At 41.3% G+C, this 25,987-nt stretch overlaps 1 protein-coding gene across 1 annotated transcript in view; it reads left to right on the top strand.

Moving 5' to 3' along the window:
* Positions 1-10,657: 10,657 nt before the first annotated feature.
* The window catches only part of ltbp3 (latent transforming growth factor beta binding protein 3), a 90,627-nt gene continuing 75,297 nt past the window's right edge, over positions 10,658-25,987 (top strand). The window contains exon 1 of the mRNA XM_061898361.1: positions 10,658-11,263. Within this exon, the coding sequence (XP_061754345.1) occupies positions 11,026-11,263 (238 nt within the window). The 5' untranslated portion in view covers positions 10,658-11,025. The remainder of the gene's footprint in view (positions 11,264-25,987) is intronic.

Raw genomic sequence — 25,987 nt, 5'->3', positions numbered from 1 at the left:
ACACAAACAATAAAAAATAAAATTTACTAAATGCTTACCTTTTTATAATTGCAGGGGACAAGTGGTAGGAAATGGATGGGATGGATGCATGTATATGTCATTAATGTTGTAAATATAAATGTTGTTATAACTACAAAGGGTGGCTCTAGAGAAGGTAACAAATACAAGAGTGTGTGTGTGTGCGTGCGTGTGTGGCATATTTTCTAACTACACTTAATTTATACAATCTTTTAAAGTTAGCAAATGTAGTGATACTTCTTTAGTACTCTTCAAGTTCATTCCACAGGTCAACACCATGCTGTGTAATGAACATGCTCTTCTGGGTAGTACGAACACGCTGTTTCCTGACCTAGTGGAAAGAACTACTAACAAAAACCTGGGCAAGGGCACGCTTCCTGTTCCGCACGGGGCCTGATTTGAGTAAATAATCGCCTGTAAAATGTCAATAACAGGGAGCCTTATATGAGATTTTTTTCAAATGTATTCCTAGTCTCCTCTTGATGAAAATATAGTGGCAAATTTCCCTAGATATTATCATTGTCGGCATGCAGCATTTTACCCTGGACTAGTGAATTATTGCACCGGAGCCGAAACCCTGGTCAGTGATATGTCAGGAAGATATTCCCTTTTTTGTTTGTTTTGCATAGTTAAAAAAAAAAAAAAGATGAACTACTCCATCCATCCATCTATTTTCTACTGCTTGTACCTTTCGGGGTTGCGGGTTGCTGGAGCCTATCTCAGATCCATTCGGGCGGTAGGCGGTGTACACACTAGACAAGTCGCCAGCTCATCGCAGGGCCAATTGATTTCTTAAAATAAAATTCTGCTTAGGGCCCCAATTTGACCTGAACTGAATTACTATTGTACCGTGTGTGGCAAGCCTCAGTAAAATGCTTCTGTACTGTTTTATATCCTGCTATATAGTCCAAAACAACTTTCTTTATGACCCGAGAAGCATGTATAATAATGCTATGGTAGATGTAACTACTGTAAACTTGAGAAATGTGTGCTTTTTTGTGTACCACATTATATTTGATTTGTGTCCCTGTGTGTTGGCAATCAATGACGACAAAGAGAAATGTGAGAGCAGCCTGTGAACTCCATGCAGTCATTTCCTTCAGCGGCTGGAAAGTAAACACTTTTTTGGGGGCGGGGGTGTCACTTAGCTCTCCTCATTGTCTGACTTTCCCTCTTGACAACGTCACCCTCACCAAATACCGCCTTCCTCCCTGGGGACGGCGGTGGACGGCTGTACCAGACACACTTAACTTTTCCCAGGCACAAGAATCACAATTAGATAATGTCACTTTCAGGGGGTCGGGGGGGTGGCCTCCTGACTGGGTGTTACGTCATCGCACTAACTTACTCTCTTGAGGTCTTTTCTATTTGCAGTGCACAGCTGCAGCTCTTGTTGTCAGGCCACGTGTGCTCATTGTAAGGTTAGAGTTGCTGCTAAATAGATATCCCATACAATCGGTATGTGTATCATTAATTCCTGCAGTGCACTTAGTAACATTGCACTTCACCATTCCAACACATAGTTAGCCATTAAAAAGACACAAAACCAAAAAGGAAAAGCATGGTTACAAGCAAACCACATCTATTTCAAAACTTGCTCTTTGCTTGTGTAATCCATTTTTATTGTAGTGTGCCGTTGTGTCAATCTGTTTATATGTTGAGGGAATGCGGATGAAAATAAACCTCCTTGCTATAATCCACAGCATTTTATGTGTTATTGTGTTCATCAATGTCTCTTCAGATAAATAACGAAACAAAACAAAACTGCAAACTACAAATAGATTAATGTATTATTCTTATTAGAGGTGTAAAATTATTACCTTTTTTTTTTTATTTTGATTAATCTCATTTTGGAATTTGGATTAACCATGATTAATCACAGATAATTACTTGTTGGCAGAATTAAAATTAGCTTAAGAAAAGACCCGAATTGTTAAGATCCGTACTCCGATCTTCCCATATTATGGTTTATTGTTGCATTTTTATCACTCTGTCGTTCTACCCTCATACTTCCTGTTTTTGTTCATTACCATGGTTACTCATCAGTTCACCTGCTGCTCATTCCCCGCACACCTGCTACAGATAATCACCGTCACTTTATAAACCGTCCTCTTTTGTTTGTTCAGCCTGGGTTCATAATTTGCTTTCACGCAACGAGTTACGCCTGCACTCTGTCATCGTATGTATATTCTCGCTAGCTTTTCACGCTCAGCCATTTGTTTATTCCAGCTCTCATGCTGTATGTTTTGTTTTACTCTTTAATGTGTCTATGTGCCAGTTTAGTTCACATTTTTGTATATCCTAGCTTTTATGCTAGCGTCCTTTGTTTGTTGTATTCTACTAGCTCCAGCATTTTTGTTATATAGCTCTTTTTGTTATTTAAATAAATTGTGTATATCTTACCTTTGCTGTGTTCACTTGACGCATCCTCGAGGGAATCGAACCCGGCATCACAATGCCGAACCGGCGTAACAGTATGAACCCAGCAAAAAAGAATTCCCTCGCGTCGAACCAGAGGAAGGAACCCCTCGACTTAGGGTTGTGGTTGGAGCTCATGGCTTGGGAGCAGGAAAGACTCGGCTGTGGGCCTGAAGTCTTCTCCGAAGCCGTTCGCGCTGCCCCGAAGAGGCGGGGGGTCCAGTGGAGTGGTCCCCCGCGCGGCAGTAATGTTCCAGCACCACTTATTCCTCCCCATGGACACAGCAACTGTCATTCCATTCAGGATTCACCTTCCACTACTGGTAATCCTGCTTGTTTTTTTTTTCAATTGTTCCTTCAGCCGCCATGACACCATCTCAGACTGTAGTAATGACTTGTGGGGAGCTCCCACCGGTGACGCAACACCGCCCCCTGTCGTCGATATCTTTGCTGAAGATTTTTATATTGTGGACAGTAAATCTACCTCTCAACTTTCTAACAATAGCATTTATGATAAAATACAAAATTATCAGGACAATTTTTCTTTTTATTATTCTGGTAATTCACAATCTGCTTCTCCTACACCTCCTTTAAAACCTAATTCTCCGGCCAAGTCCAAGGTGTTTCCTCCCTTTTCTAAAGGAAATTCTGGTCAAATTAAAGGGGAGGAGTCGCCCCGCTTCCAAAACTCCCACCACCCTCTCTTAAGGTCAGTCCCTGACCATAGGGAACGGGTCTGGGATCCCCGTCTGGAGGGAGGGGCTATGGCCTATAGCTGTGCTACGGAGGTAGCACAGATACTACCCTCTAAACCACAGCCACCATGCAGACCACCTTTACCTGTTTTTCCCCAGGCCAAGTCTCAACGGCCTTGCAGACCTCCTCCACCTGTTTTTCCCCCGGCCAAGTCTCAACGGCCTTGTAGACCTCCTCCACCTGTGTTTCCCCCGGTCAAATCCCAACGACCAAGTAGACCTCCTCCACCGGTGTTCAGACTCACAAGGTCATTACCTCAAGCACGTCCTCCACCACCGGTGTTCAGCACTTCTCCCATCCTGGTTCTCAAACCAGCACATGACACTAACATGGTTCACACACCAGCAGTTTTTTCGGGCCTGGTTCTCACACCAGTTTTGGCCTCTCGTCTGGTTCTCGCACCAGAAACTGACCCTAAGCTGGTTCTCACGACGGCACCAACTCCAGTTCCTTAGCTGGAGCCCACTCCAGTACCAGCTCCTCGACAAGTGCCGGTACCAGCTCCACGCCGCCAAGCACCGGTACCAGCTCCACGCCGCCAACCACCGGTACCAGCTCCACGCCGCCAAGCACCGCCGACGACGGGGCTGGAGCCCACACCAGCGCCGACGACGGGGCTGGAGCCCACACCAGCGCCGACGACGGGGCTGGAGCCCACACCAGCGCCGACGACGGGGCTGGAGCCCACACCAGCGCCGACGACGGGGCTGGAGCCCACACCAGCGCCGACGACGGGGTTGGAGCCCACACCAGCGCCGACGACGGGGCTGGAGCCCACACCAGCGCCGACGACGGGGCTGGAGCCCACACCAGCGCCGACGACGGGGCTGGAGCCCACATTAGTGCAGACGTTGGGGCTGGAGCCAACGCCAGCACCACTGACTACTACGCCTGCATTCACGCCAATGGCGACTCCTGCGGCTTCCACGCCGCCAATGGCGACTCCTGCGGCTTCCACGCCGCCAATGACGCCTTCTGCGGTTTCCATGCCGCCAACGACCCCTTCTTCGGCTGCAGCACCCGCATCATCCTCGCCAGCTGCACTCGGGCCTGCTTTGGCTGCAGTCCCCGCACCCTCGTCTGCTGCTTCCAAGGATGCCATGTCTTCGGTGCTGAAGCGTCATCCTCCACGTCTGCCACGGGTGTGGCCTCTGCGAGGTCGTCCGCCTCGCCGTGCACCTCATCCTGCAAGGCGGCCACTGATGTGGCCTTTTCAAGGTCGGCCGCCAAAACTCTTTCTGCAGCGCCGTTCCATCCGCCGCCGCCACATTGCCTGTCCTCGGTGGATTCGGGGACATGCGACCTGGCGACCCTCCACTATGGCCTCCCTCCGCCCTCCCTTCGTTTGTGGACTTTCTGGTTTTGGGGAGGGGGTTCAAGTTATTGTTCATGTTTTTGGGACATCTGGGATCCGTCTTTTTGGGGGGGGGATACTGTTAAGATCCGTACTCCGATCTTCCCATATTATGGTTTATTGTTGCATTTTTATCACTCCGTCGTTCTACCCTCATACTTACTGTTTTTGTTCATTACCATGGTTACTCATCAGTTCACCTGCTGCTCGCGCCCCGCACACCTGCTACAGATAATCACCGTCACTTTATAAACCGTCCTCTTTTGTTTGTTCAGCCTGGGTTCATAATTTGCTTTCACGCAATGAGTTACGCCTGCACTCTGTCATCGTATGTATATTCTCGCTAGCTTTTTACGCTCAACCATTTGTTTATTCCAGCTCTCATGCTGTATGTTTTGTTTTACTCTTTAATGTGTCTATGTGCCAGTTTAGTTCTCATTTTTGTATATCCTAGCTTTTATGCTAGCGTCTTTTGTTTGTTGTATTGTACTAGCTCCAGCATTTTTGTTATATAGCTCTTTTTGTTATTTAAATAAATTGTGTATATCTTACCTTTGCTGTGTTCACTTGACGCATCCTCGAGGGAATCGAACCCGGCATCACAATGCCGAACCGGCGTAACACGAATATTTGTACACAAATGAAATGCGGCGGACGGCGTAGCGGCTTCGGACGACTCCCTGGCCACCATTAAAATCGGCAGCGCGGAGGTCCTCCTAACTTCTCCCGAAACCTTGAGGGTCATCACCGCGTCACCTGGACCCCCCACGGCCTACACAGGTTTCGGGGGTCTCTTCGTGGATCCATGGTCTTTGTTCTCAACCTCACCAAAACTCGCGAAAACCACATCTACCCCCACCACTCCTACCTGGCCCCCCCTCCCCCTCTACAACCACGCCGCTCCCCCATCACCTGGACGACGAACAATGGGCCTCTCTCCCTCTCTTCCTCCCCCAAGTCTTGCCACAGAAACCTCAATAACAACCAACACCCCTCCATCTTCTGGACAGTACTTCTCTCCAACGGACTCTGATGTTGTCTTTGGTTCCGGTGGGCTACACATCATCCATCTCAATGTGAACAGCCTCTCTGGAAATAAACTCGACCAAATCAGAGAAATGTTCCACAACAATAAGGTAAAAATCCTGTGTTTCTCCGAAACTAAATTAGATGATAGTGTTTCTGATTCAGAGAAAGAGATAGAAAACTTCTCGGTCATCAGAAAGGACAGGAATAAACATGGTGGTGGTGTTTGTATGTATATTCACCAGGATATTAAATACATAACTCGCTCTGATCTCAACCACAATACCCTTGAATCTGTGTGGGCAGAAATCAAATTCACTAACGCTAAGCCGGTACTAATAGGGACTGTATACAGACCCCCTAATCAGAGTGATTTCTATGGTGCCCTGGAGGAGTGCTTAGCTGGTGTAGAAAACATGGAGATTATTATAACTGGAGATCTGAACACAGATATTCAACGCAGAGATGCGCCTGTCTTCAAATCTTACAGCAAATTCTGTAATCTGCATGCTCTTTCCCAGCTAATAACACTCCCCACACGGGTGTGTGTTTCCACCCAGTCAACCATAGATCTCATCCTCACATCGGACCGGCATAATATTAAAAATAGTGGGGTCATGATCTGTGGTCTTAGCGACCACTATATAACCTTCTGCACGCGCAAAATAAGTAAACCTAAAGCCAATGGCCACATAACAGCTCAATCCAGATCCCTTAAAAAATACAACAGTGATCATTTCAACCTCAAATTAGATGAGTGGGACTGGTCCCCTGTGCTCACGAGCAACCTGGTTGAGGATGCTTGGGATCGCTTCAAAACAGCGTTCCTAGCTATACTAAATGATATGGCTCCCATGAGAACAGTCAGGATCAAAGCCCGCTCTGAACCGTGGATCAATCCAGACCTATTAGCTGCCATAAAAGACAGGGACAGAAAATATTTCGAATACCAAAAGTGTAAAACCGAAGTAAATAAACAACCCAATAATAATAACCTCAAATCACTCCTTTCAACGCTCAAAGAGCAATGCAATAAATTAAGAAATAAAACAATCAACCTGACTAAATCCTTAAAAAAAAATTATATCAATGACAAAATAGAGGAAAACACAAATAAGCCACGTGAGCTCTGGAAAATTCTCAACAACCAGCTTCCTGGATGCAGCCAGAAACTCAAAACCAGACTCATCAACATCAAGGAGGGTGACGCCCTCATTACAGACAAAATAGAGGTAGCAAGCAGACTTAACATCTTTTTCACCAACATAGCCACAACTCTCGTAAACAAGCTATCGCAACATTCTGGTCGCTTTGGTGTAGAACACATTAAAGCCTTCTACAGAAAGCTAGGAGTAGTCAACAACAATTTCAAATTAGAAATGGTCTCAGCTAACGAGGTGCTTAATAAATTGAGCGCGCTCCACCCAAACAAGGCCACCGGCCTTGACAATATCCCCTCCAGATTCCTCATGGACTCTGCCACCACCATTGCCCCAATAATCACTCATATAATAAACCTCTCAATCAAACAAGGCCAAGTACCCAAGGATTTCAAGATAGCAAGAGTAACCCCCCTTTATAAAAAAGGAAGCAAATTAGAACCTGGTAACTACCGACCTGTTTCTATTCTCTGTTCCATTTCGAAAGTAATGGAGAAAATAGTTTATGAACAGGTTGATAGATACCTTGCTACCAATAAACTAATGTACAAATTCCAATCCGGCTTCAGAACTAACCACTCCACTGACACATGCCTTCTCTATCTGACCGACCACATCAAACATGAGGTGGACGCGGGCAAATACTGCGGCATGGTCATGCTGGACATTCAGAAGGCCTTTGACACCGTTAACCATGCTATACTGTTGGATAAGCTCCGAGCAATCGGATTCGACGAAACCTCATCTAGCTGGATGCAATCTTACTTGGAGGGGAGGAAACAGGTGGTAGAGGTGAACGGCACCATGTCCCCTCCCCTCTCAGTAAGCTGTGGAGTCCCTCAGGGGAGTATACTAGGACCTTTACTGTTCCTAATATACGTGAATGACATGCCATCAGCATGCCACTGTGAATTGTTCCTGTTTGCGGATGACTCGGCCCTGCTGGTGTCCGGCAAGGACAAGTCACAGGTGGAACAAATCCTCAGTGCTGAACTCCTCAATATTTGCACCTGGCTCGCTGACAACAAGCTATCCATACACTTAGGTAAAACGGAATCCATCCTATTTGGGTCCCATATCAAACTTAAGAAGGTCAGTGACTTCACTATAAAAGTGGGTGACATTGTTATCACCAGGAAGGATGAGATCACCTACCTAGGTTCCATTCTAGAGGCTAATCTTTCCTGTGATAAAATGGCAACCAAGGTGATCAAAAAGGTCAACCAAAGAACAAGATTCCTCTACAGAATCTCCTCTCTGGTCAACAAAAACACCTTGAGGATTCTAGCGGGAACTCTCATTCAACCCTTCTTCGATTACGCTAGCACCTCCTGGTACCCCAGCACCTCCAAAACCCTCAAATCTAGACTCCAAACATCCCAGAATAAGCTAATCCGGTTACTTTTAGACCTCCACCCCAGATCACACCTCAATCCAACCCACTTCTCCAAAGTGGGCTGGCTCAGGGTGGAGGACAGAGTAAAACAACTTGCACTGAGCCTAGTCTATAAATTCCGCTACACCTCCTTGATACCGAAGTACATGTCAAACTACTTCCTTAACGTAAATGACCGCCATAACCACAACACCAGGGGGAGCTCCACAAACCACGTTAAACCCAGATTTCGATCTAACAAAGGTATTAACTCATTCTCTTTCTATGCCACATCAATGTGGAATGCACTCCCAACAGGTATAAAAGTAAGTGCATCTCTATATTCCTTCAAAACCGCTCTAAAACAACACCTCCAGGCAACTTCAACACTTTACTAATACCCTCCTCCATTCACATCCCATCTCCCCGGATTATAAACAACTCAAATGTACTTCTAATGTATATACTTGTTCTTACCCCGCCTTCCGCCCGATTGTAGCTGAGATAGGCGCCAGCGCCCCCCGCGACCCCCAAAAGGGAACAAGCGGTAGAAAATGGATGGATGGATACTTGTTCTTATGCTATGTGAACTCACTATGTTCTCTGCTGGCTGTACATATCCTACTGTAAGACCTACACTGTTTCAATGTCCACATTTCTCTGTTGATGCAATTGTTGATGACCGAAGTTCTGATATCAACCAAAGCTCCTCATCCCACCCCCCGGATTGTAAATAATGTAAATAATTCAATGTACATACTATGATGATTAACTTGTGTGATGACTGTATTATGTTGATAGTATATATTTGTACCATGAATTGATTAACGTGGACCCCGACTTAAACAAGTTAAAAAACTTATTCGGGTGTTACCATTTAGTGGTCAATTGTACGGAATATGTACTGTACTGTGCAATCTACTAATAAAAGTATCAATCAATCAATCAATTGTCAGAATGTCATCCAGGAACAATTTTACACATATTACTTAAACGCCTGTAATTTATCTAAAAACAACTTGGGAACAGTTTTATCTAAAGTTATTTTAAACTGTACTTTGGAGTGTAAGCATGCATTGATTTGATCATTGACCCTAGGGCGGTTAAGATAATTCATGAATAATCTAAGTGTGTTCATAATTATGCAATATTTTTGTGGTGAATCACATCAGTTAACTGGTTAATTTTGACAGCCCTAATTATTATCGAAAAGCACAAACTGTTGGATTTAGTTCAACTTGTTAAAACACTTTTTCTCAGTTGATATGATTCTCATGGACTTTGAGTTCAATGCACACTTTGAATAGTGTTAGATATTAACACCAGTGATGTAAGTAGTATATTTTTACATGCTATGGTGTTTTATAGTGATTTGTTGCACTAGATAGGCTATTGTTGACAACTAACGAACAGAGTTGTTGTTTATTTTAGTATGTTTTAGTGTCCATGTATGCACTTAATAATGTTGATGGGGAGGTGAATTTTACAACCTACAATTTGATTCAGATTGTTGGTGTGGCAGTTTGATCTAGAATCGATTATTGAATCAAATTGATTCTTGCAATATAGTATAAAAATGAAAAAAAAATATTTTCGAAACCAGTTACTAAAGCTGTTGATTCAGCCAGTAAGTGCAGAGATGGTCTAAAAAAAACAAAACCCTTTTAAGAATGTATTCTTAAAATGTGTTTCTTTACCTCTTTTGAAAATGTATGAATAGAATTATAATGGGAGTAAATAAGAATTGCGATTTCGATGTGACACTTATTATAGAGAACTGGCAAAGGAATTAATGGTAACAGTACGGGGAACACATTCACCATTAAATAGTTGCTTATTACCCTGCAGATAAGTAAGATTGGCTTTTAATTAGTCATTATTAAGTACTTATTAATGCCTTATTCTGCATGGCCATATTATACAACCAGTAAGCCAATAACCAAGAGTCTTCCCTCAATAACCTCAGAATTATTGCTTATTAGTACTAAGTAAGGAAGTTGTTTTATATGATTCTCCCTTTAGTACCACTTAATTAATATGGTCTGTTCTTACATAACAAAACACAAAACTACAATAACCCTAAACCTTAAGTCTTTTTGGGGGGTGGGGGGGTCCTGTCCAGCTTCTCAGGCAGATCATATAGTTGAACCTTAAGTCTTTGTTACTTGAAATATGTTCTGAACTCGAAATTATTTGTCACTTAGAATATGTTCCCTATACTAGAGTGTTACCGAATTATTATTTTTAAGTATATGTTCTTTGCAGCACTGGCATGTACAAATACAATACGTTGAACAGTTTTATGAGCAAAAAGTAGTCACAAGTGATGTGATTTATCATGAGGACACATGTTGACGTGGTTAGACGTGTGATGTACATACAGTAAGTACAGTACAGGATATAGTTTATCTTTTGATTTCTTTCCAGAGTGACGTGCGCAGCTGGAACGCGGCAGAGACCAGTGGTGCGTTCACGGCTCGCAGTGGAGGTGGGGAAAAAGTAAGCAAGAAGAAAAGCACTTCTGCTGCACCGCCTGCCTGCCTGGCCTGCAGCCAGACTTTCTCCACAGAGGGTTGGCTCGCTTCTCCTCTCCTCCCTTCTTCTCTCGCTTCTCCTCTCCTCCCTTCTTCTCTCGCTCTCTCCTCTCCTCGCCGCTTAGACGCACTCCCGGGAAGCAACAGGCGAGGAAGAAGGGACTTTTCGGAAACTTCCAAACATGCCACACGTTGTTCTTTTACGGACGGACCACGCCAGCACACCTGAGTGATTTGATTCCACCTTGAGGAAATTCCACGGAGCTTTCCCGCCCCCGCCCCCGTCGTATGTGACGTTCCACTCGGCTGTAGAAGCGGGCGCACCCGGAGCTTTGACGCGGATCGCACCCCTTGGCTTGTGGGTTTGCGTGAGAGGATGCCACGATGCCCTCGTTGATCTGCCGCGTGCTTCTCCTGTGGCTCAGCGTGCACAGGCTGGCGCGGTGCACGGAGCGCGTGTCCATGCGCGAGCGCTTCAAGGTGGTCATCGCGCCGGTCATCTGCAAGCGAATCTGCCTGAAGGGTCAGTGCCAGGACCGCTGCGAGCAGGGCAACAACACCACGCTGATCGCGGAGAACGGCCAGGGGGCGGACACGCTCATTGGCCCCGGCTTTAGGGTCGGTGAGTGAACAAAACCAGCTTTTATTGTCACTTCTTGATGTATGCGTGTAGAAATAGGATGTTGGCTTTGTTGCCTTTTCACCCCGTCAAGAGAGGCAACTACTTCAATTGGATATTTACGGCCATTTTCACACTTGTTTTAATTTGGTAGCGATGTGGATCTTTGAATAACTGACTGCGATTCATGGGGGACGATACTAGAGTCAAACCGTTGTGGCAATATGTAGGAAACTTGTAATAAAGACAACCTTTTCATACAGAGTTCAAATTACAAACAATTCTCTTGCCTTACACCAACGGTGTCCAAAGTGTGGCCCCGGGGGCCATTTTTTGTTTTGTTGGCCCTGTCACGCCAAATTTCTCCCCTCTACAAAAACCTTTCCCCCCATTTACTTCCGGGGTCATGATTAATACAGATGTTTTGTTAACGCTATATTATAAAAATATAACGCTTTATTATAAAAATACAGACGTTTTGTTAACGCTATATTATAAAAAAAAGAAAAAAACTATTTACAAACACAAGCTATGGGATGACGTAAGAAGAAACGTGACCCCGGAAGTGAATGTGTCATCCCATAGCTTGTGTTTGTAAATTGTTTTTTTAATTTTATTTTTTATAATATAGCGTTAACAAAACGTCTGTATTTTTATAATATAGCGTTATATTTTTACTCACGCCAAATTTTTTTCCCCCTACAAAAACCTTCCCCCCCATTTACTTCCGGGGTCATCATTAATACAGACGTTTTGTTAACGCTATATTATAAAAAATACAGACGTTTTGTTAACGCTATATTATAAAAAAAAATAAAAAACAATTTACAAACACAAGCTATGGGATGACGCATTTACTTCCGGGGTCACGTTTCCTCTTATGTCATCCCATAGCTTGTGTTTGTAAATTGTTTTTTTAATTTTTTTTTATAATATAGCGTTAACAAAACGTCTGTATTTTTAGAATATAGCGTTATATTTTTATAATATAATGTTATATTTTTATAATATAGCGTTAACAAAACGTCTGTATTAATCATGACCCCGGAAGTAAATGGGGGGGGAAGGTTTTTGTAGGGAGTAGAAATTTGGCGTGACAGCCCGCTGCATATTGTCGAAAAAAAAAAATGTAAGGAAAAAAAAATTACCGATGTAATTGAACAAATCCGAAATGATGTTAGCAATATATATTTTTTAATTATTGTTAAATATGTTAAAGGAGAACATTATCACCAGACTTATGTAAGCGTCAATATATACCTTGATGTTGCAGAAAAAAGACCATATGTTTTTTTAACCGATTTCCGAACTCTAGAAGGGTGAATTTGGCGATTTAAACACCTTTCAATTGTTAGCTGTCAGGGCGATGACCTTTCACCCGTGACGTTACAATCGGAAGCAATCCACCATTTTCTCAAACACATTACACACCCCAAGTCAAATCAGCTCTGTTATTTTCCGTTTTTTCGACTGTTTTCCGTACTTTGGAGACACCATGCCTCGTCGGTGTGTTGTCGGAGGGTGTAACAACACGATCAGGGACGGATTGAAGTTGTCTTACGTGGAGTTTGCATCGATTAGCGCGGAATGCTAATCGATGCTAACATAACAGAAATGGCAAGAATGTGTGGATATCCTGCAACACTCAAAGCTGATACATTTCCAACGATAAAGTCAACAAAATCACAAAGGTGAGTTTTGTTGATGTTATTGACTTATGTGCTAATCAGACATATTTGGTCAAGGCATGACTGCCAGCTAATCGATGCTAACATGCTATTTAGGCTAGCTGAATGTACATTTGTAGCTATATATGCATCCAGCCTTTCCCTCCACCCACATTTAATGCCAAACAAACACTTACCAATCAACGGATATAAGTTGCACCAGTGGTCAAAAGATGAAATCGTTGGTTAGAAGTCGATCGCCGAAAACTTTCAATAGCTATTCGCTCAATAGCTTCAGTTTCTTCTTCAATTTCGTTTTCGCTCTCTGCCTCCACACTCAGACCATCCAGTTCAATACATGCGTGATCTGTTGAATCGCTTAAGCCGCTGAAATCCGAGTCTGAATCCGAGCTAATGTCGCTATATCTTGCTATGCTCTCCACCATGTTTGTTTGTATTGGCATCACTATGTGACGTCACAGGAAAAGGGACGGGTGGATTTACAGATAGCGAAAATCAGGCACTTTAAAGCCTTTTTTCGGGATATTCAATGATGGGTAAAATTTTGAAAAAAAATTCAAAAAATAAAATAAGCCACTGGGAACTGATTTTTATTGGTTTTAACCCTTCTGAAATTGTGATAATGTTCCCCTTTAAGTTAAGTTAAAGTTAAAGTACCAATGATTGTCACACACACTAGGTGTGGTGAAATTTGTCCTCTGCATTTGACCCATCCCCTTGATCACCCCCTAGGAGGTGAGGGGATCAGTGGGCAGCAGCACTGCCGCGCCCGGGAATGATTTTTGGTGTTTTAACCCCCAATTCCAACCCTTTATGCTGAGTGCCAAGCAGGGAGGTAATGGGTCCCATTTTTGTAGTCTTTGGTATGACTCGGCCGGGATTTGAACTAACAGCCCACCGATCTCAGGGCGGACACTCTAACTACTAGCCCACTAATTATGTATAGCATGTGTTGTTTTTTTTTTTTTTTTTAAGTGTTTACAAAATATATAATGGCCTCTGCATGTTTAAAATTTTTAGTAAGCGGCCCTTGGTGGAAAAAGTCTGGACACCCCTGCCTTATGCGTACGCGTGGCCTGAATACCGTATGTATTTTTAAAAATTGATTATTTAAAAAGATATATGTATAGTTTTTTCGTAAAAGGATATTTTTTTGAAAATAATGAATTGATTAAGAATCAGAATACTCAGTTATGATGCACTTTTTTGCAGTACCCCCAATGTTTTGTACTAAAAAAAAATCATGGAAATTAAAATGTTCAATAATTTTTTTATTAATACTTTTTTAAATCTGTCCTGTTCATGGGCAAATAATATTGTGGATCTACAGTAGATGCCTGTATGGACTGTACAGATTTACAGTATTTTACAAAAGAGAAGTGTCGGATATTTTTCTTGTTGCCTTATTTGGAGGGGATCCCCTCCAGATCCAAATAAGGATCTGGAGGGGATAGAAAGAAGACAAACAAGAAAAAAGTCAGGGAGCGACAACAACAAAAACACAACAACAGAACTACAGTACATCCATCCATCCATTTTGTACCGCTTGTCCCTCTCAGTGTCGCGAGGGTGCTGGAGCCTATCCCAGCTGCACTCAGGCGGAAGGCGGTGTACACCCTGGACAAGCCGTCAGCAGATACAATATATACAAATATATAGACCAGTATTCATTAAAAAATGAATAGTCAAGTACTGATAAGCAGTGATAGTATTAACAAAGATCCTTCTTACACTACAATTAAAACAATAATGCCAATGTATCATAACTAAAACATCAATTTGTAAACATTCTTGACTGAGCTCCCTCCAGGGCTTGAACTTGGTACAGCTGCCGTGTAAGACTAGCACTAACTATGCGCCACAGTGGCAATGTTGAGAGAAATTTGCCATTATACACTCATAAGTGAGCAGGGAGGGGCTAGGAATACATTTGAAGAATACCCTTTTCATGTGAAGTGCCCTTTCATTCATTAACTGACAATTTACATGCGTTTAATCAGGCAAAGCGGTGCCTTATACTCACAGCGCGTGTTCTGTGTTTAGGAAGGGGTATTTATCGGTTATATATGGTGAGAGAGCCAAAACCAAAAACACCATAAAACGAATGCAACTTTGCCATTTGAAAACATGTTGCCATCACATAAATGCTGCAATATCAAAAATGCAAAATAAAATGCTGCAAATGCTCCAAACTCCAAAACAAATGCTGGAGAGAAATGCTCAACATACTGAGAGCATGGATGGGCAACATGGCCTAAAATTTATATCACAATATGTATGGCAGCCTGTTGCGATAACAATATACAGAGGTATCTCAACTTAAGAATGTTTAAGATGAGAGCTGTCTCTCTCAGCTAATTGTTATTCTCTAAGTTGTGAGCAAAACCTAGTGTTACAAGCATCTTGTAACAGTGACAAATGTAACAGTGACCCCCGTAAGATTAGTCCAAAACATCTGGTCTTACTAGCATTAGGTTATACTGTAGCTAAAGATTGACATAACTTCGGGAAATAAAAAAGTGAGTGTGAAGAAGAAATGGATGATACTCATTGAATTTAAAGAAATACATCATTACATGACCGAACATGTCGCCAACTTGGTGAAGTAATATGAGCGTGTCACTGCTAGTCCGCACCATACTTAAGCAGAATGAGGCAAACGCCAGCCAAGTATGATTTTATGAATGAAATGTATCCACGAAAAAATATGAAGATATTCTACAACTCTCCAATGTAGACACTGTACTTTATTATTACATTACTTCATAAAAGAACTATAGTTGTTTGTAGTATGGTAATTTCAGGACTATCAGCCGCTACTTTTCCCCCAACACTTTGAATCTTGCACTTTATACAATGCTGCAGATAATTTATGGACTATTTTCAGGTTCGTGAGCCACTTTGGCCAACCAGCGTCAAAATGTTTTAACTGTCCAACCAACGCTTACGTTTGTTGTGTAGACAAAGCAGGAACATCAATGTGTAACAAATGATCTTCTCTATATTGGTCAATCGACATGAAAGTCGTAGCTCTGCATCGCTTATATCTACTACTGTTCTTTCAGAGTAATATAGTATTTATGAATTGTGGGTTCTCAGTTTTCTGTGAAGCGCTTTTGAGTGTCTAGAAAAGCGCTATATCGATCTAATCAATTTGTATTATTATAAAAAGGAAACATTTAGCAACACACCGCTATCCTCACTTACTAGTTCACATGTATTTATATATTTATTTAATCTTTATTTATCCATGGAAAGGTAACTAAGAACATAATCTCAGTTGCAATCCTGCCCTAGCAAAGAGACAACATTTGCCTGTTAGAGAAGTTAAAGTGTGATTATAATTACTCAGATTCTCTAATTTATCAACAAAAATAACTATTTCTCTCTCAACAGTTCATAAATGTTCTGAACGTGCGGCAGGCAGGGGAAACTATGTTGGAACATACATTCATGTTTAAGATGAAGAAAGTACAGTAATTTGACAATAGGTTTTGAGTATGTACTTTTACTGCCATCTAGTGTCTATTTTTATGTAGTATAAAACAAGTAAAACATCAATAGGGTATTTTTTTCCATTTTTCGTTGAAATCATTTGCTTTCTGAGGTTACAAATTAATAAAATCACACGTTGTTTCAATGTTATTGAACAATTTTCTAAAAAAGCTGCCTCAAATCTATACGTGTTAGGCCGCAACAATAACAAAAAAGCCAGTGAAACCTTGTAGGGACTGCTTAAAGGGGAACTGGAATTTAGCCTGTCGTTCACAATCATCATGAGAGACATGAAGATGGATGTTATTTAATTTTTTTGCATTGTAAATATTAAAGAAATCCGATCAAAAGTCCGCTTACAAGAGAGGTTATAGGAGCCGCTGTACTTTGCCTATAAAGCCCTTAAAAAAACAACCAAACACCTCCATTAGGGTGTTATATGCATTATGTACAGTAAGTATATATGTAAAGTAGTAACAGGCACATTTATTATAACGTTTATTATTTATGTATTTTGATAATACTCAATCACAAAATGTAAATGGGGTATTGTTGGCGGGTTTTGAATGGTTATTTATTTGATTTTATGTGAGAAATAGAGGTATTCCCATTGGACTTTTGTTTACGTTAAAATGCACTGAAAAAATGCCACCCGTCGTCATGTCTTTCATAATGATTGTGAACGATAGGCAAAATTCCTCAAAAAACTGCAAATTCCCATTTAAGTCAACAGTTTAACGCTGGACATTTCCTTGCACGCTTCTCAAGCCAAGTCAAAGAGGATATCTGCTCCATAGTCACAATAAAACTCACTAAAACACGTTTGCAATATATCCTAGTATGAATTTGTGGTCTTTTACTGTGTAGGAGTTATTTTGGTAAATATATATTATCTATGGTGGGCAACAGCGGCCAATCTGCAGAAAACAATTTATTTTTGGTGAACTCTCAGCATTTCACTCATGCAGTTTTGGGGGTGGGTGTGTATTCTTGCCATCTGCAGCATTAATCCTGCAGCGTTTATGTGATTGAAGTTTGCATTACATTCTATTTTCTGCATTTTCACGTTGCATGTGTTAAACAGTGTTTTAAATGTTTGATCTTTTTGCCTCTGTCGCCCACCGTACAGTATATAATAACCAAAATAACTTCTACAGAATAAAAGCCCACACTCCGATATACTAGGTGTGTTTTAAGTCTTCTGGGAACGCCTCCACACACAAACTGTGGACAGATTAAAAAAATGGTTATAAATTTAACTGTGGAGTAAACTTTACACGAACTCTACACCAAAGCATATCCAAAAAATATTATCTATACTACAAAAATGGAGAGTACAATCTAGTGTTGTAACGATACCAATATTTTGGTACCGATACTAAAAATATTTGGGTACTATACTGTACATTTCTAAATAAAGGAGACCACAAAAAAATTGCGTTATTGGCTTTATTTTAATAATAAATCTTAGGGTGCATTAAACATATGTTTCCTATTGCAGTTAAGTCCTTAAATAAAATAATGAACATACAAGACAACTTGTCTATTAGTAGTAAGTAATCAAACAAAGGCTGCTAATTAGTCTGTATGCAGTTACATATTGTATCATTTATGATTCTATTATTTTGTCAACATTATAAAGGACAAGTGGAAGAAAATTAATTATTAATCTACTTGTTTATTTACTGTTGATATCTGTTTACTTTCTCTTTTTACATGTTCTGTAACTTACTTTATTTCTCGCCATGGAGGCGAGGATTAGGGATTTAGAAGTAGGAACAATACTGCAGATGGCGGACGAATATTAGCCGCTAGCTAGCTAGCTAGCCATGTCTTAAAGTACCTCTTCCTGAGGGCGTTTCAGTATTATAGCTTCACCTTTATCGTTAGTTTTTAAGCCAAAATGCATCCGTTCTCCCTTTTCTGTCTACACAGTGTCTGCTTGTAAGTACTCCCTAATTGTGTGCCGCCGAACATGCTCCTCTGCTCGTAAACCAACAATGACACGACGTGACTTCGACGCGGCCGTATCGTACCAAATATGATTCATTAATATCGCGGTACTATACTAATATATTATTATTACACTTTAAGTTGTAATAATAATAATAATAATAATGGATTAGATTTTATATCGCGCGTTTCTATTATTAGATACTCAAAGCGCTCACAGAGAAGTGGGAACCCATCATTCATTCACACCTGGTGGTGGTAAGCTACAATTGTAGCCACAGCTGCCCTGGGGTAGACTGACGGAAGCGTGGCTGCCAGTTTGCGCCTACGGCCCCTCCGACCACCACCAATCATTCATTCATCATTCATTCACCAATGTGAGCGGCACCGGGGGCAAGGGTGAAGTGTCCTGCCCAAGGACACAACGGCAGCGATTTGGATGTCAAGAGGCAGGGAGCGAACCTGTAACCCTCAAGTTTCTGGCATGGCCGCTCTACCCACTACACCATGCCGCCCCCTAAATTTTTTTATGTATTATGTAGCAAGTAGCTAGATAATATATGAAAATATTAAGACATTTACTGCAGTCGTGTCCTGTTTATTGCGGCCATTTGGTTCCGGGCCTTACTTGGGTAAACCACTCCATCCATCCATTTTCTACCGCTTATTCCCTTGTGGGGACGCGGGGGGCGCTGGCGCCTATCTCAGCTACAATCGGGCGGAAGGCGGGGTACACCCTGGACAAGTCGCCACCTCATCGCAGGGCCAACACAGATAGACAGACAACATTCACACTCACATTCACACACTAGGGCCAATTTAGTGTTGCCAATCAACCTATCCCCAGGTGCATGTCTTTGGAAGTGGGAGGAAGCCGGAGTACCCGGAGGGAACCCACGCATTCACGGGGAGAACATGCAAACTCCACACAGAAAGATCCCGAGCCTGGATTTGAACCCAGGACTGCAGGAGCTTTGTATTGTGAGGCAGACGCACTAACCCCTCTGCCACCGTGAAGCCCGGGTAAACCCATTTCCGCGAAATACAAATTTTATTCATAAATCTAATATTTTCATAGTTGGAGGATAAAAACTATTTACAACTTTCTACATGCATGGATTATTTAACATCATTAAATACATGCCTTCTGTAGTAGTAATAATAGTTGTAGTAGTAGTAGTAGTTTATTATGAGCATGCTGACAAAGTTAAATCAAAATCTAAATTATTTACAATTCATGATTCAACATGTCCGAAAGGGAGTAGGAAGAAGAAGAGCACTCTCCTTCACACGTACTTTTTTCTGACCCATGCTTGGAATAACAAAGATTTGTCCAGCTATTAGCTAATACAAGCGAGTGAGACACTGAATGTCGTTCTAATTTTAGAGACTTCACTGTGGCATTCGTTATGGCATCTAAAGATGAGAGAAATCTTTAACTAACTCGTGATTTTTAATCGCAACTTACAACAAAAATAAATTGCAGATGGACGGACGGGTTGCTAAAATTTTTTTGAAGATTGGGCACTTACCGCTGTATTAAATGGGCCCTACTATGCGAAACCAGGTTTTCTTACCGATTGGTACCTGCTGTTGTGTATTTGAGATCTCCATAAGTCCTGAAAATTAAATTTCAAACCATGGAGGGATGGAGGAGATATTTATGAAACAATCTTGCCTTCCTCATTTGCCCATCTTGTGATGTCACTGGTTGGGAAAAACGTCGCCGGATTATCAATACATGGTATAAACCCATTGTGCCTTGCGTGTGATCGCCATTGTAGCCCTTGCTTTGATCAAAGGGCTCCTTATTTTTCTCTATCATCCTGTTGTGAGGCAGACTGGCACATACATTCACATGCATCCTTCGCTGTTGCCATTTCTAACACAAAGTAGCATATAGTTTGAACTTATATCTGTCAATAGACTCGCTATGGAGGCCCTTAAAAATACAACATGGCTGACGGGCAGAAGACACAGTCAAAGTAGAGGCACATACTGTTAATAAGACTACCCACAAAACGGTGCATCTTGAAAACAAGGTCAGGAAGCGCTTTAAAAACGGTCCCTTAAAACATAATCTGTGCAAAATGTTGACCAAAAAAACACCATTACATGTTATGTAGAACACAAGAAAGTACAAATCATGATATGATCCCTGATCTTAATGTATAAACTTTAGTTAGTTATTTTTCCAGACATTTAAACATTTGACAGATAAAAAGAATACATTTATTTTTTTATACATATACTCTGAAAAGGAATAGGCATTACAAAAAAATATGAAAAAGCTCCATTATATTAATTGTATATCCTTTGGATCCATTCTCAACATACTTTTTAACAATTGATTTTTTTCAAAGTACTTGTAAATTCAAGTAAAGTTTTACAGTCTTTTTGCTCTTGGTCCAACTTATTCCACACATGAATCCCAACAAAAGTCATACAATGCTGCTTTGCACTCATTCTCACGTATGTTTTTTTCAAACTTTTCTTTGTTCTGGAAATTGTAAACAAAACACAGTCTCATTTTCGGAACAATCCCTGAATAAACACTGGTACCTTGGTTATCGTTTATATTATACATAAATTGTGCTGTTTTCAAGTCGACCAAATCCTTTAATTTTAGTGCTTTCAATTTATGAAAAGCTCCTTTGTTTCTGCCCTGTAAGCCACTTTATTAACAATGCGGATCACTCTTTTTTGAACGATACTAATTGGATTAAGATTGGTTTTATAAGTGTTTCCCCACACTTTTAGGTTATGGGTCATTTAAGGGAGATCCAGGGAACAGTATACAATATATAGTTTTTTTCATTTAACATTTTTTTGACTTTAGATATTATTGCAAGATATTTACATAGCTTTTCCTTGATATAGGTGAAATGGGGCTTCCAACTGAGCTTATTATATTTCAGTACTCCAATGAATTTTATTTCATTCACTCTTTCTATCATAGCATCATTTATTTTTACATTTCTACATACATCAATGGCACAATTTCCAAACACTCTACATTTGGTTTTGTTAACTTATTTGTACCAAACCACTTCTTTAACATCCATCCATTTTCTACAGCTTGTCCCGTTCGGGGTCGCGGGGGTGCTACAGCCCATCTCAGCTGCATTCGGGCGGAATGCGGTGTACACCCTGGACAAGTCGCCACCTCATCACAGGCCCAACACAGATAGACAGACAACATTCCCACTCACATTCACACACTAGGGCCAATTTACTGTTGCCAATCAACCTATCCCCAGGTGCATGTCTTTGGAGGTGGGAGGAAGCCGGAGTACCTGGATGTTCTTTATCATTAATAGTTCTTGTTCTGCTGTATCTATTGATTTTTGTAGATCGTTACCACAACTAAGTATGTTGGTGTTAAGAGGGAATAAAATCAGATGTAACGTTTTTGAAACTAACCAATGGTCATTCATATACATAATCAACAAAAAAGGACCCAAGACTGACCCCTGTGGAAGCCCACAGGTCACTGTCAGCAGCTGGGAATCAGTGCCACTGATGTGGACATACTGGGATCTGTTCTTCAGATAAGTCTGGAGCCAAGAAAAGTCCACACTTCTAATTCCATATCTGTACAATTTTTTTTTAAAGTAGCAATTCATGATTCACTGTATTGAAAGGTTTAGTGAGATCTGGGAACATTCCAAACGCATATTGTTTATTGTCTATGGCACTGATAGTTTCTCTACAAGGTCAACTAATGCTAAGTTAGTGGTCCAATTTTGTCTGAAACCATACTGCTGTTGACAAAGTATATTTAGCTTTTCTAAATAATTGAATAATCTTTTATGAAAAATATATTCCAGTGTCTTTCAAAACTGAATAGAAATGGATCTGTAATTAGTGAATTCCTGTTTATCACCAACCTTGTGAATAGGAAACACTTTTGCAGTCTTCATTCCTTCTGGAAAAAAACCCATAGTTTAATAGTGTTTCTGACTTTCTTTAACAAAATGCTGCCACTCGTAACTTTCTTTTACCCCGTGGTGGCTCATTTTACAATATAACAAGCACAGGGACAGAGTCACCAACGAGTGGGATTTATTGTTTGTATGTTTTCAATACCGCCGAATGATATGAAAACGGAATAGTTTGTTAGGCGCAATGTTTGGGAATAAAAAAAAAAGGGGCGAACATTTTTTATTTAAAACCGAATCATACAACAAGAGGGGCGAAAGCAAACCGTATTTATTTTAGCTGAAACCCATCCATCCATCCATTTTCTACCGCTTATTCCCTTGTGGGGTCGCGGGGGGCCACTCGCTTATTTTGTTGAAAGCTCCCACACACAGCCATGAACACCCAATGAATGATAAAATAAGCTTGAGTTCTCTGCACCGTGACAAAATGTTCCCATATCGCCCTTTAATTGCGCAGCCAAGGCTCATTACATAGCACATAAATGCACTCTTAGATCTATACTTTTCCCTCCAGTGAGGGAGCAGCGTCTGCTTGGCGTGAGTGGAGTCTTTCTCCACTCCATCAAATCAACTGTGGCCGGGCACGGAGCCTAGCTGTCTACATGTACTTGCCCTGCCCTCAAGGGACTGCACTCCTCACTTATAGTTCATACTACATGTACTATATGTCCCAACTAGATCAGATAAAAGGGAAAACAAGTCTTAGTAGTGGAAGAGTGAGCCATGAATGATAAACATGGTCCAGGTAAGCAGCTGTTAACCATTAGTCAGTGTGTTCCTTTATTCCGTCACAGTAATAAAATATAGTCTAATATCGTAGTAAAACAAATACTAGTCTGACATATCGGATGACAAACGACCATGATTGTATGTCTCTATGCATTTACTCTCTCTCTGTCTGTGGAAGCCATTAGGGAGTGAACCTACCTTACTACAATTTTTCCATGATGACGATTGTTAGCATCTCTGACAAGCAGTGTGTGTTCAGGGTCGTGTTTCAGATATTTGAGACATCATTTTCCCCTCTTCAAGTCGCTTTCATTTCCTTCAGAAGTTTCAGGGAAAAAAGACCAAAATTATCCATTTTTGCATTCTCCCTTTACCCCCCACCCCCACACACCCCCGAAGAATCATGTCACTCGCCCTTGTATTTATTTCTCTGCAGCTGCTGTAACAATAACTTGCTGCTAACACTGGAAGCACATCAAAGCTATTTTTTTCAGATAAGCTTCAAAACGTTTATTACATTTAGCAAGAATGTTTCTAGACTGTGGAATGATTCACATGTCAAAAACATACATTGTTAACTAAAAGAGTCTGTTCCAGGGTCAAGTTGTGGTCATCGTAGCACCTTTATATAACTGTACAGGACACGTTTTAAGTAGCTATCACACAAAAAGAGACGAAACTAACTCTGCTAACCAGCTGATGTGAAGGTCAGGCATGACTACACATGACTGGGAGGTGATTCTATTCTGGTGTCGTGCATAATTCTGTATCCCTGAAATATTTTGTACAGGTATCACCTTATGAGCATGGAGAGCCCTGTGCCTTGTTCAGACAGTGGCAGCACTTCCGTGTTGTTAGCGAGGTCAATAATATAAAATATGGATTATTACGATCAGGCTTTGATTGTCAAAAATGTTGTTGGCGTAACATGCGACATTCCTACACGAATAAAAATTTAAAGTTAAAGTACCAAGTTTTTTATTTATTCATTTTTTTTAATTCTTTATTTTTTTATTCGGGTAGGAATGTTGCATGTTATGCCAAGATAAAGTACCACTGATAGGGCAGCACGGTGGGACAGAGGTTAGTGCATGTGCCTCACAATACAAAGGTCCTGAGTAGTCCTGAGTTCAATCCTGGGCTCGGGATCTTTCTGTGTGGAGTTTGCATGTTCTTCCCTTGACTGCGTGAGTTCCCTCTGGGTACTTCGGCTTCCTCCCACCTCCAAAAGCATGCACCAGGGTATAGGTTGATTGGCAACACTATATTGGCCCTTGTGTGTGAATGTGAGTGTGAATGTTGTCTGTCTGTCTGTGTTGGCCCTGTGATGGGGTGGCAACTTGTCCAGGGTGTACCCCGCCTTCCACCCAAATGCAGCTGAGATAGGTTCGAGCACCCACTGATAGTCATACTCACACTAGGTGTGGTGAAATTACCCTCTGCATTTGTCCCATCCCCTTGTTAAACCCCCTGGGAAGTGAGGGTAGCAGTGAGCAGCAGAGGTGGCCGCGCTCGGGCGGACAGGTACTTCTCAGAGACGGTATAGTACTGAATATCATTCATTAGTATCGCGGTACTATACTAATACGGGTATACCGTACAACCCTACCACAGAGTTGACTCAATTCCATGTTAAAAAAACAAAACAAAAAAATGTTATGCCAGAAAATGTGTCCCACGTACGTCTCTCAAGCTATGTACTACCATCATGTGGATTATATATACAGACTTGGCATTGTACAAAACTTGTGAATTTATTAATGACAAAAAAAGTTAGTAGGGGAAAAATAATATTCCAGCATATTTCTGTGCTGCCATAAAATGTTTCCCCCCTCTATTTTACTAAATTGATGTACTAACATAATGTGTTTTATTCTGTAGATACTTAGCATCATCAAGTTAAAGTTAAAATTAAATTACCAATTATAGTCACACACACTAGGTGTGGTGAAATTTGTCCTCTGCATTTGACCCATCCCATCCCCTGGGAGTTGAGGGGAGCAGTGATAAATGGTAAATGGTTGTACTTGTATAGCACTTTTCTACCCCCTTTTAAGGAACCCAAAGCGCTTTGACAGTATTTCCACATTCACCCATTCACACACTGATAGCGGTAGCTGCCATGCAAGGCGCTAACCAGAACCCATCAGGAGCAAGGGTGAAGTGTATTGCCCAAGAACACAATGGACATGACTAGGATGGTAGAAGGTGGGGATTGAACCAGTAACCCTCAGATTGCTGGCACGGCCACTTTCCCAACTTCGCCACGCCGTCCCCAGTGGGCAGCAGCGGTGCTGCGCCCAGAATTCATTTTTGGTGATTAATTCATCAACAACTAAATTTGTGAATGTGGACTCATGTTATTCATCACAAAAAAAGTTAGTAGGGGATACATAATATTTATAACTGTTGACATGGCTAATAACGCAGAAGTGCTGCTTCTGTCTGAACAAGGCACAGAGTTGAGAGTGTACATGTGTTTTGGGAGGAGATCAGAGATTGGCTGGGAAACAAGGGTGTGGAGATGTCCCCATTCTCTGTAGAAAAGATCAAATTTGGTGATTTTGTAAACGACTGTAACACAGAAATGCTTGACATCATTATGCCCCAAGCAAAAAATCTTCTACATAAATGTCAATTTATGAAAGTAAAGCCTACATTTTAATTGGCTCAATGGGTTGCAATTATCAATTATATCTTGGAGAATGATTAAGAGTACAAAAGCCCTTACATTGATATCCTTGTTAAAAAACATTTAAAATGCTTTAGGTAGCCCCTTTTGTCTTTTTTAAATTGTACCGTATTTCCTTGAATTGCTGCCGGGGCGCTAATTAATTTAAAACCTCTTCTCACTCCTGCCCTTACCAAAGGCATGCGGTAAAAGTAAGCATGCGCTAATTATTTTCAAAACTCTTCTC

This window comes from Nerophis ophidion, linkage group LG04 (assembly GCF_033978795.1).
Source record: "Nerophis ophidion isolate RoL-2023_Sa linkage group LG04, RoL_Noph_v1.0, whole genome shotgun sequence".
Lineage (NCBI taxonomy): Eukaryota > Metazoa > Chordata > Actinopteri > Syngnathiformes > Syngnathidae > Nerophis > Nerophis ophidion.
The sequence above is the reverse complement of the archived record's forward strand: the minus strand, read 5'-3'. Positions and strand labels throughout refer to the sequence as shown.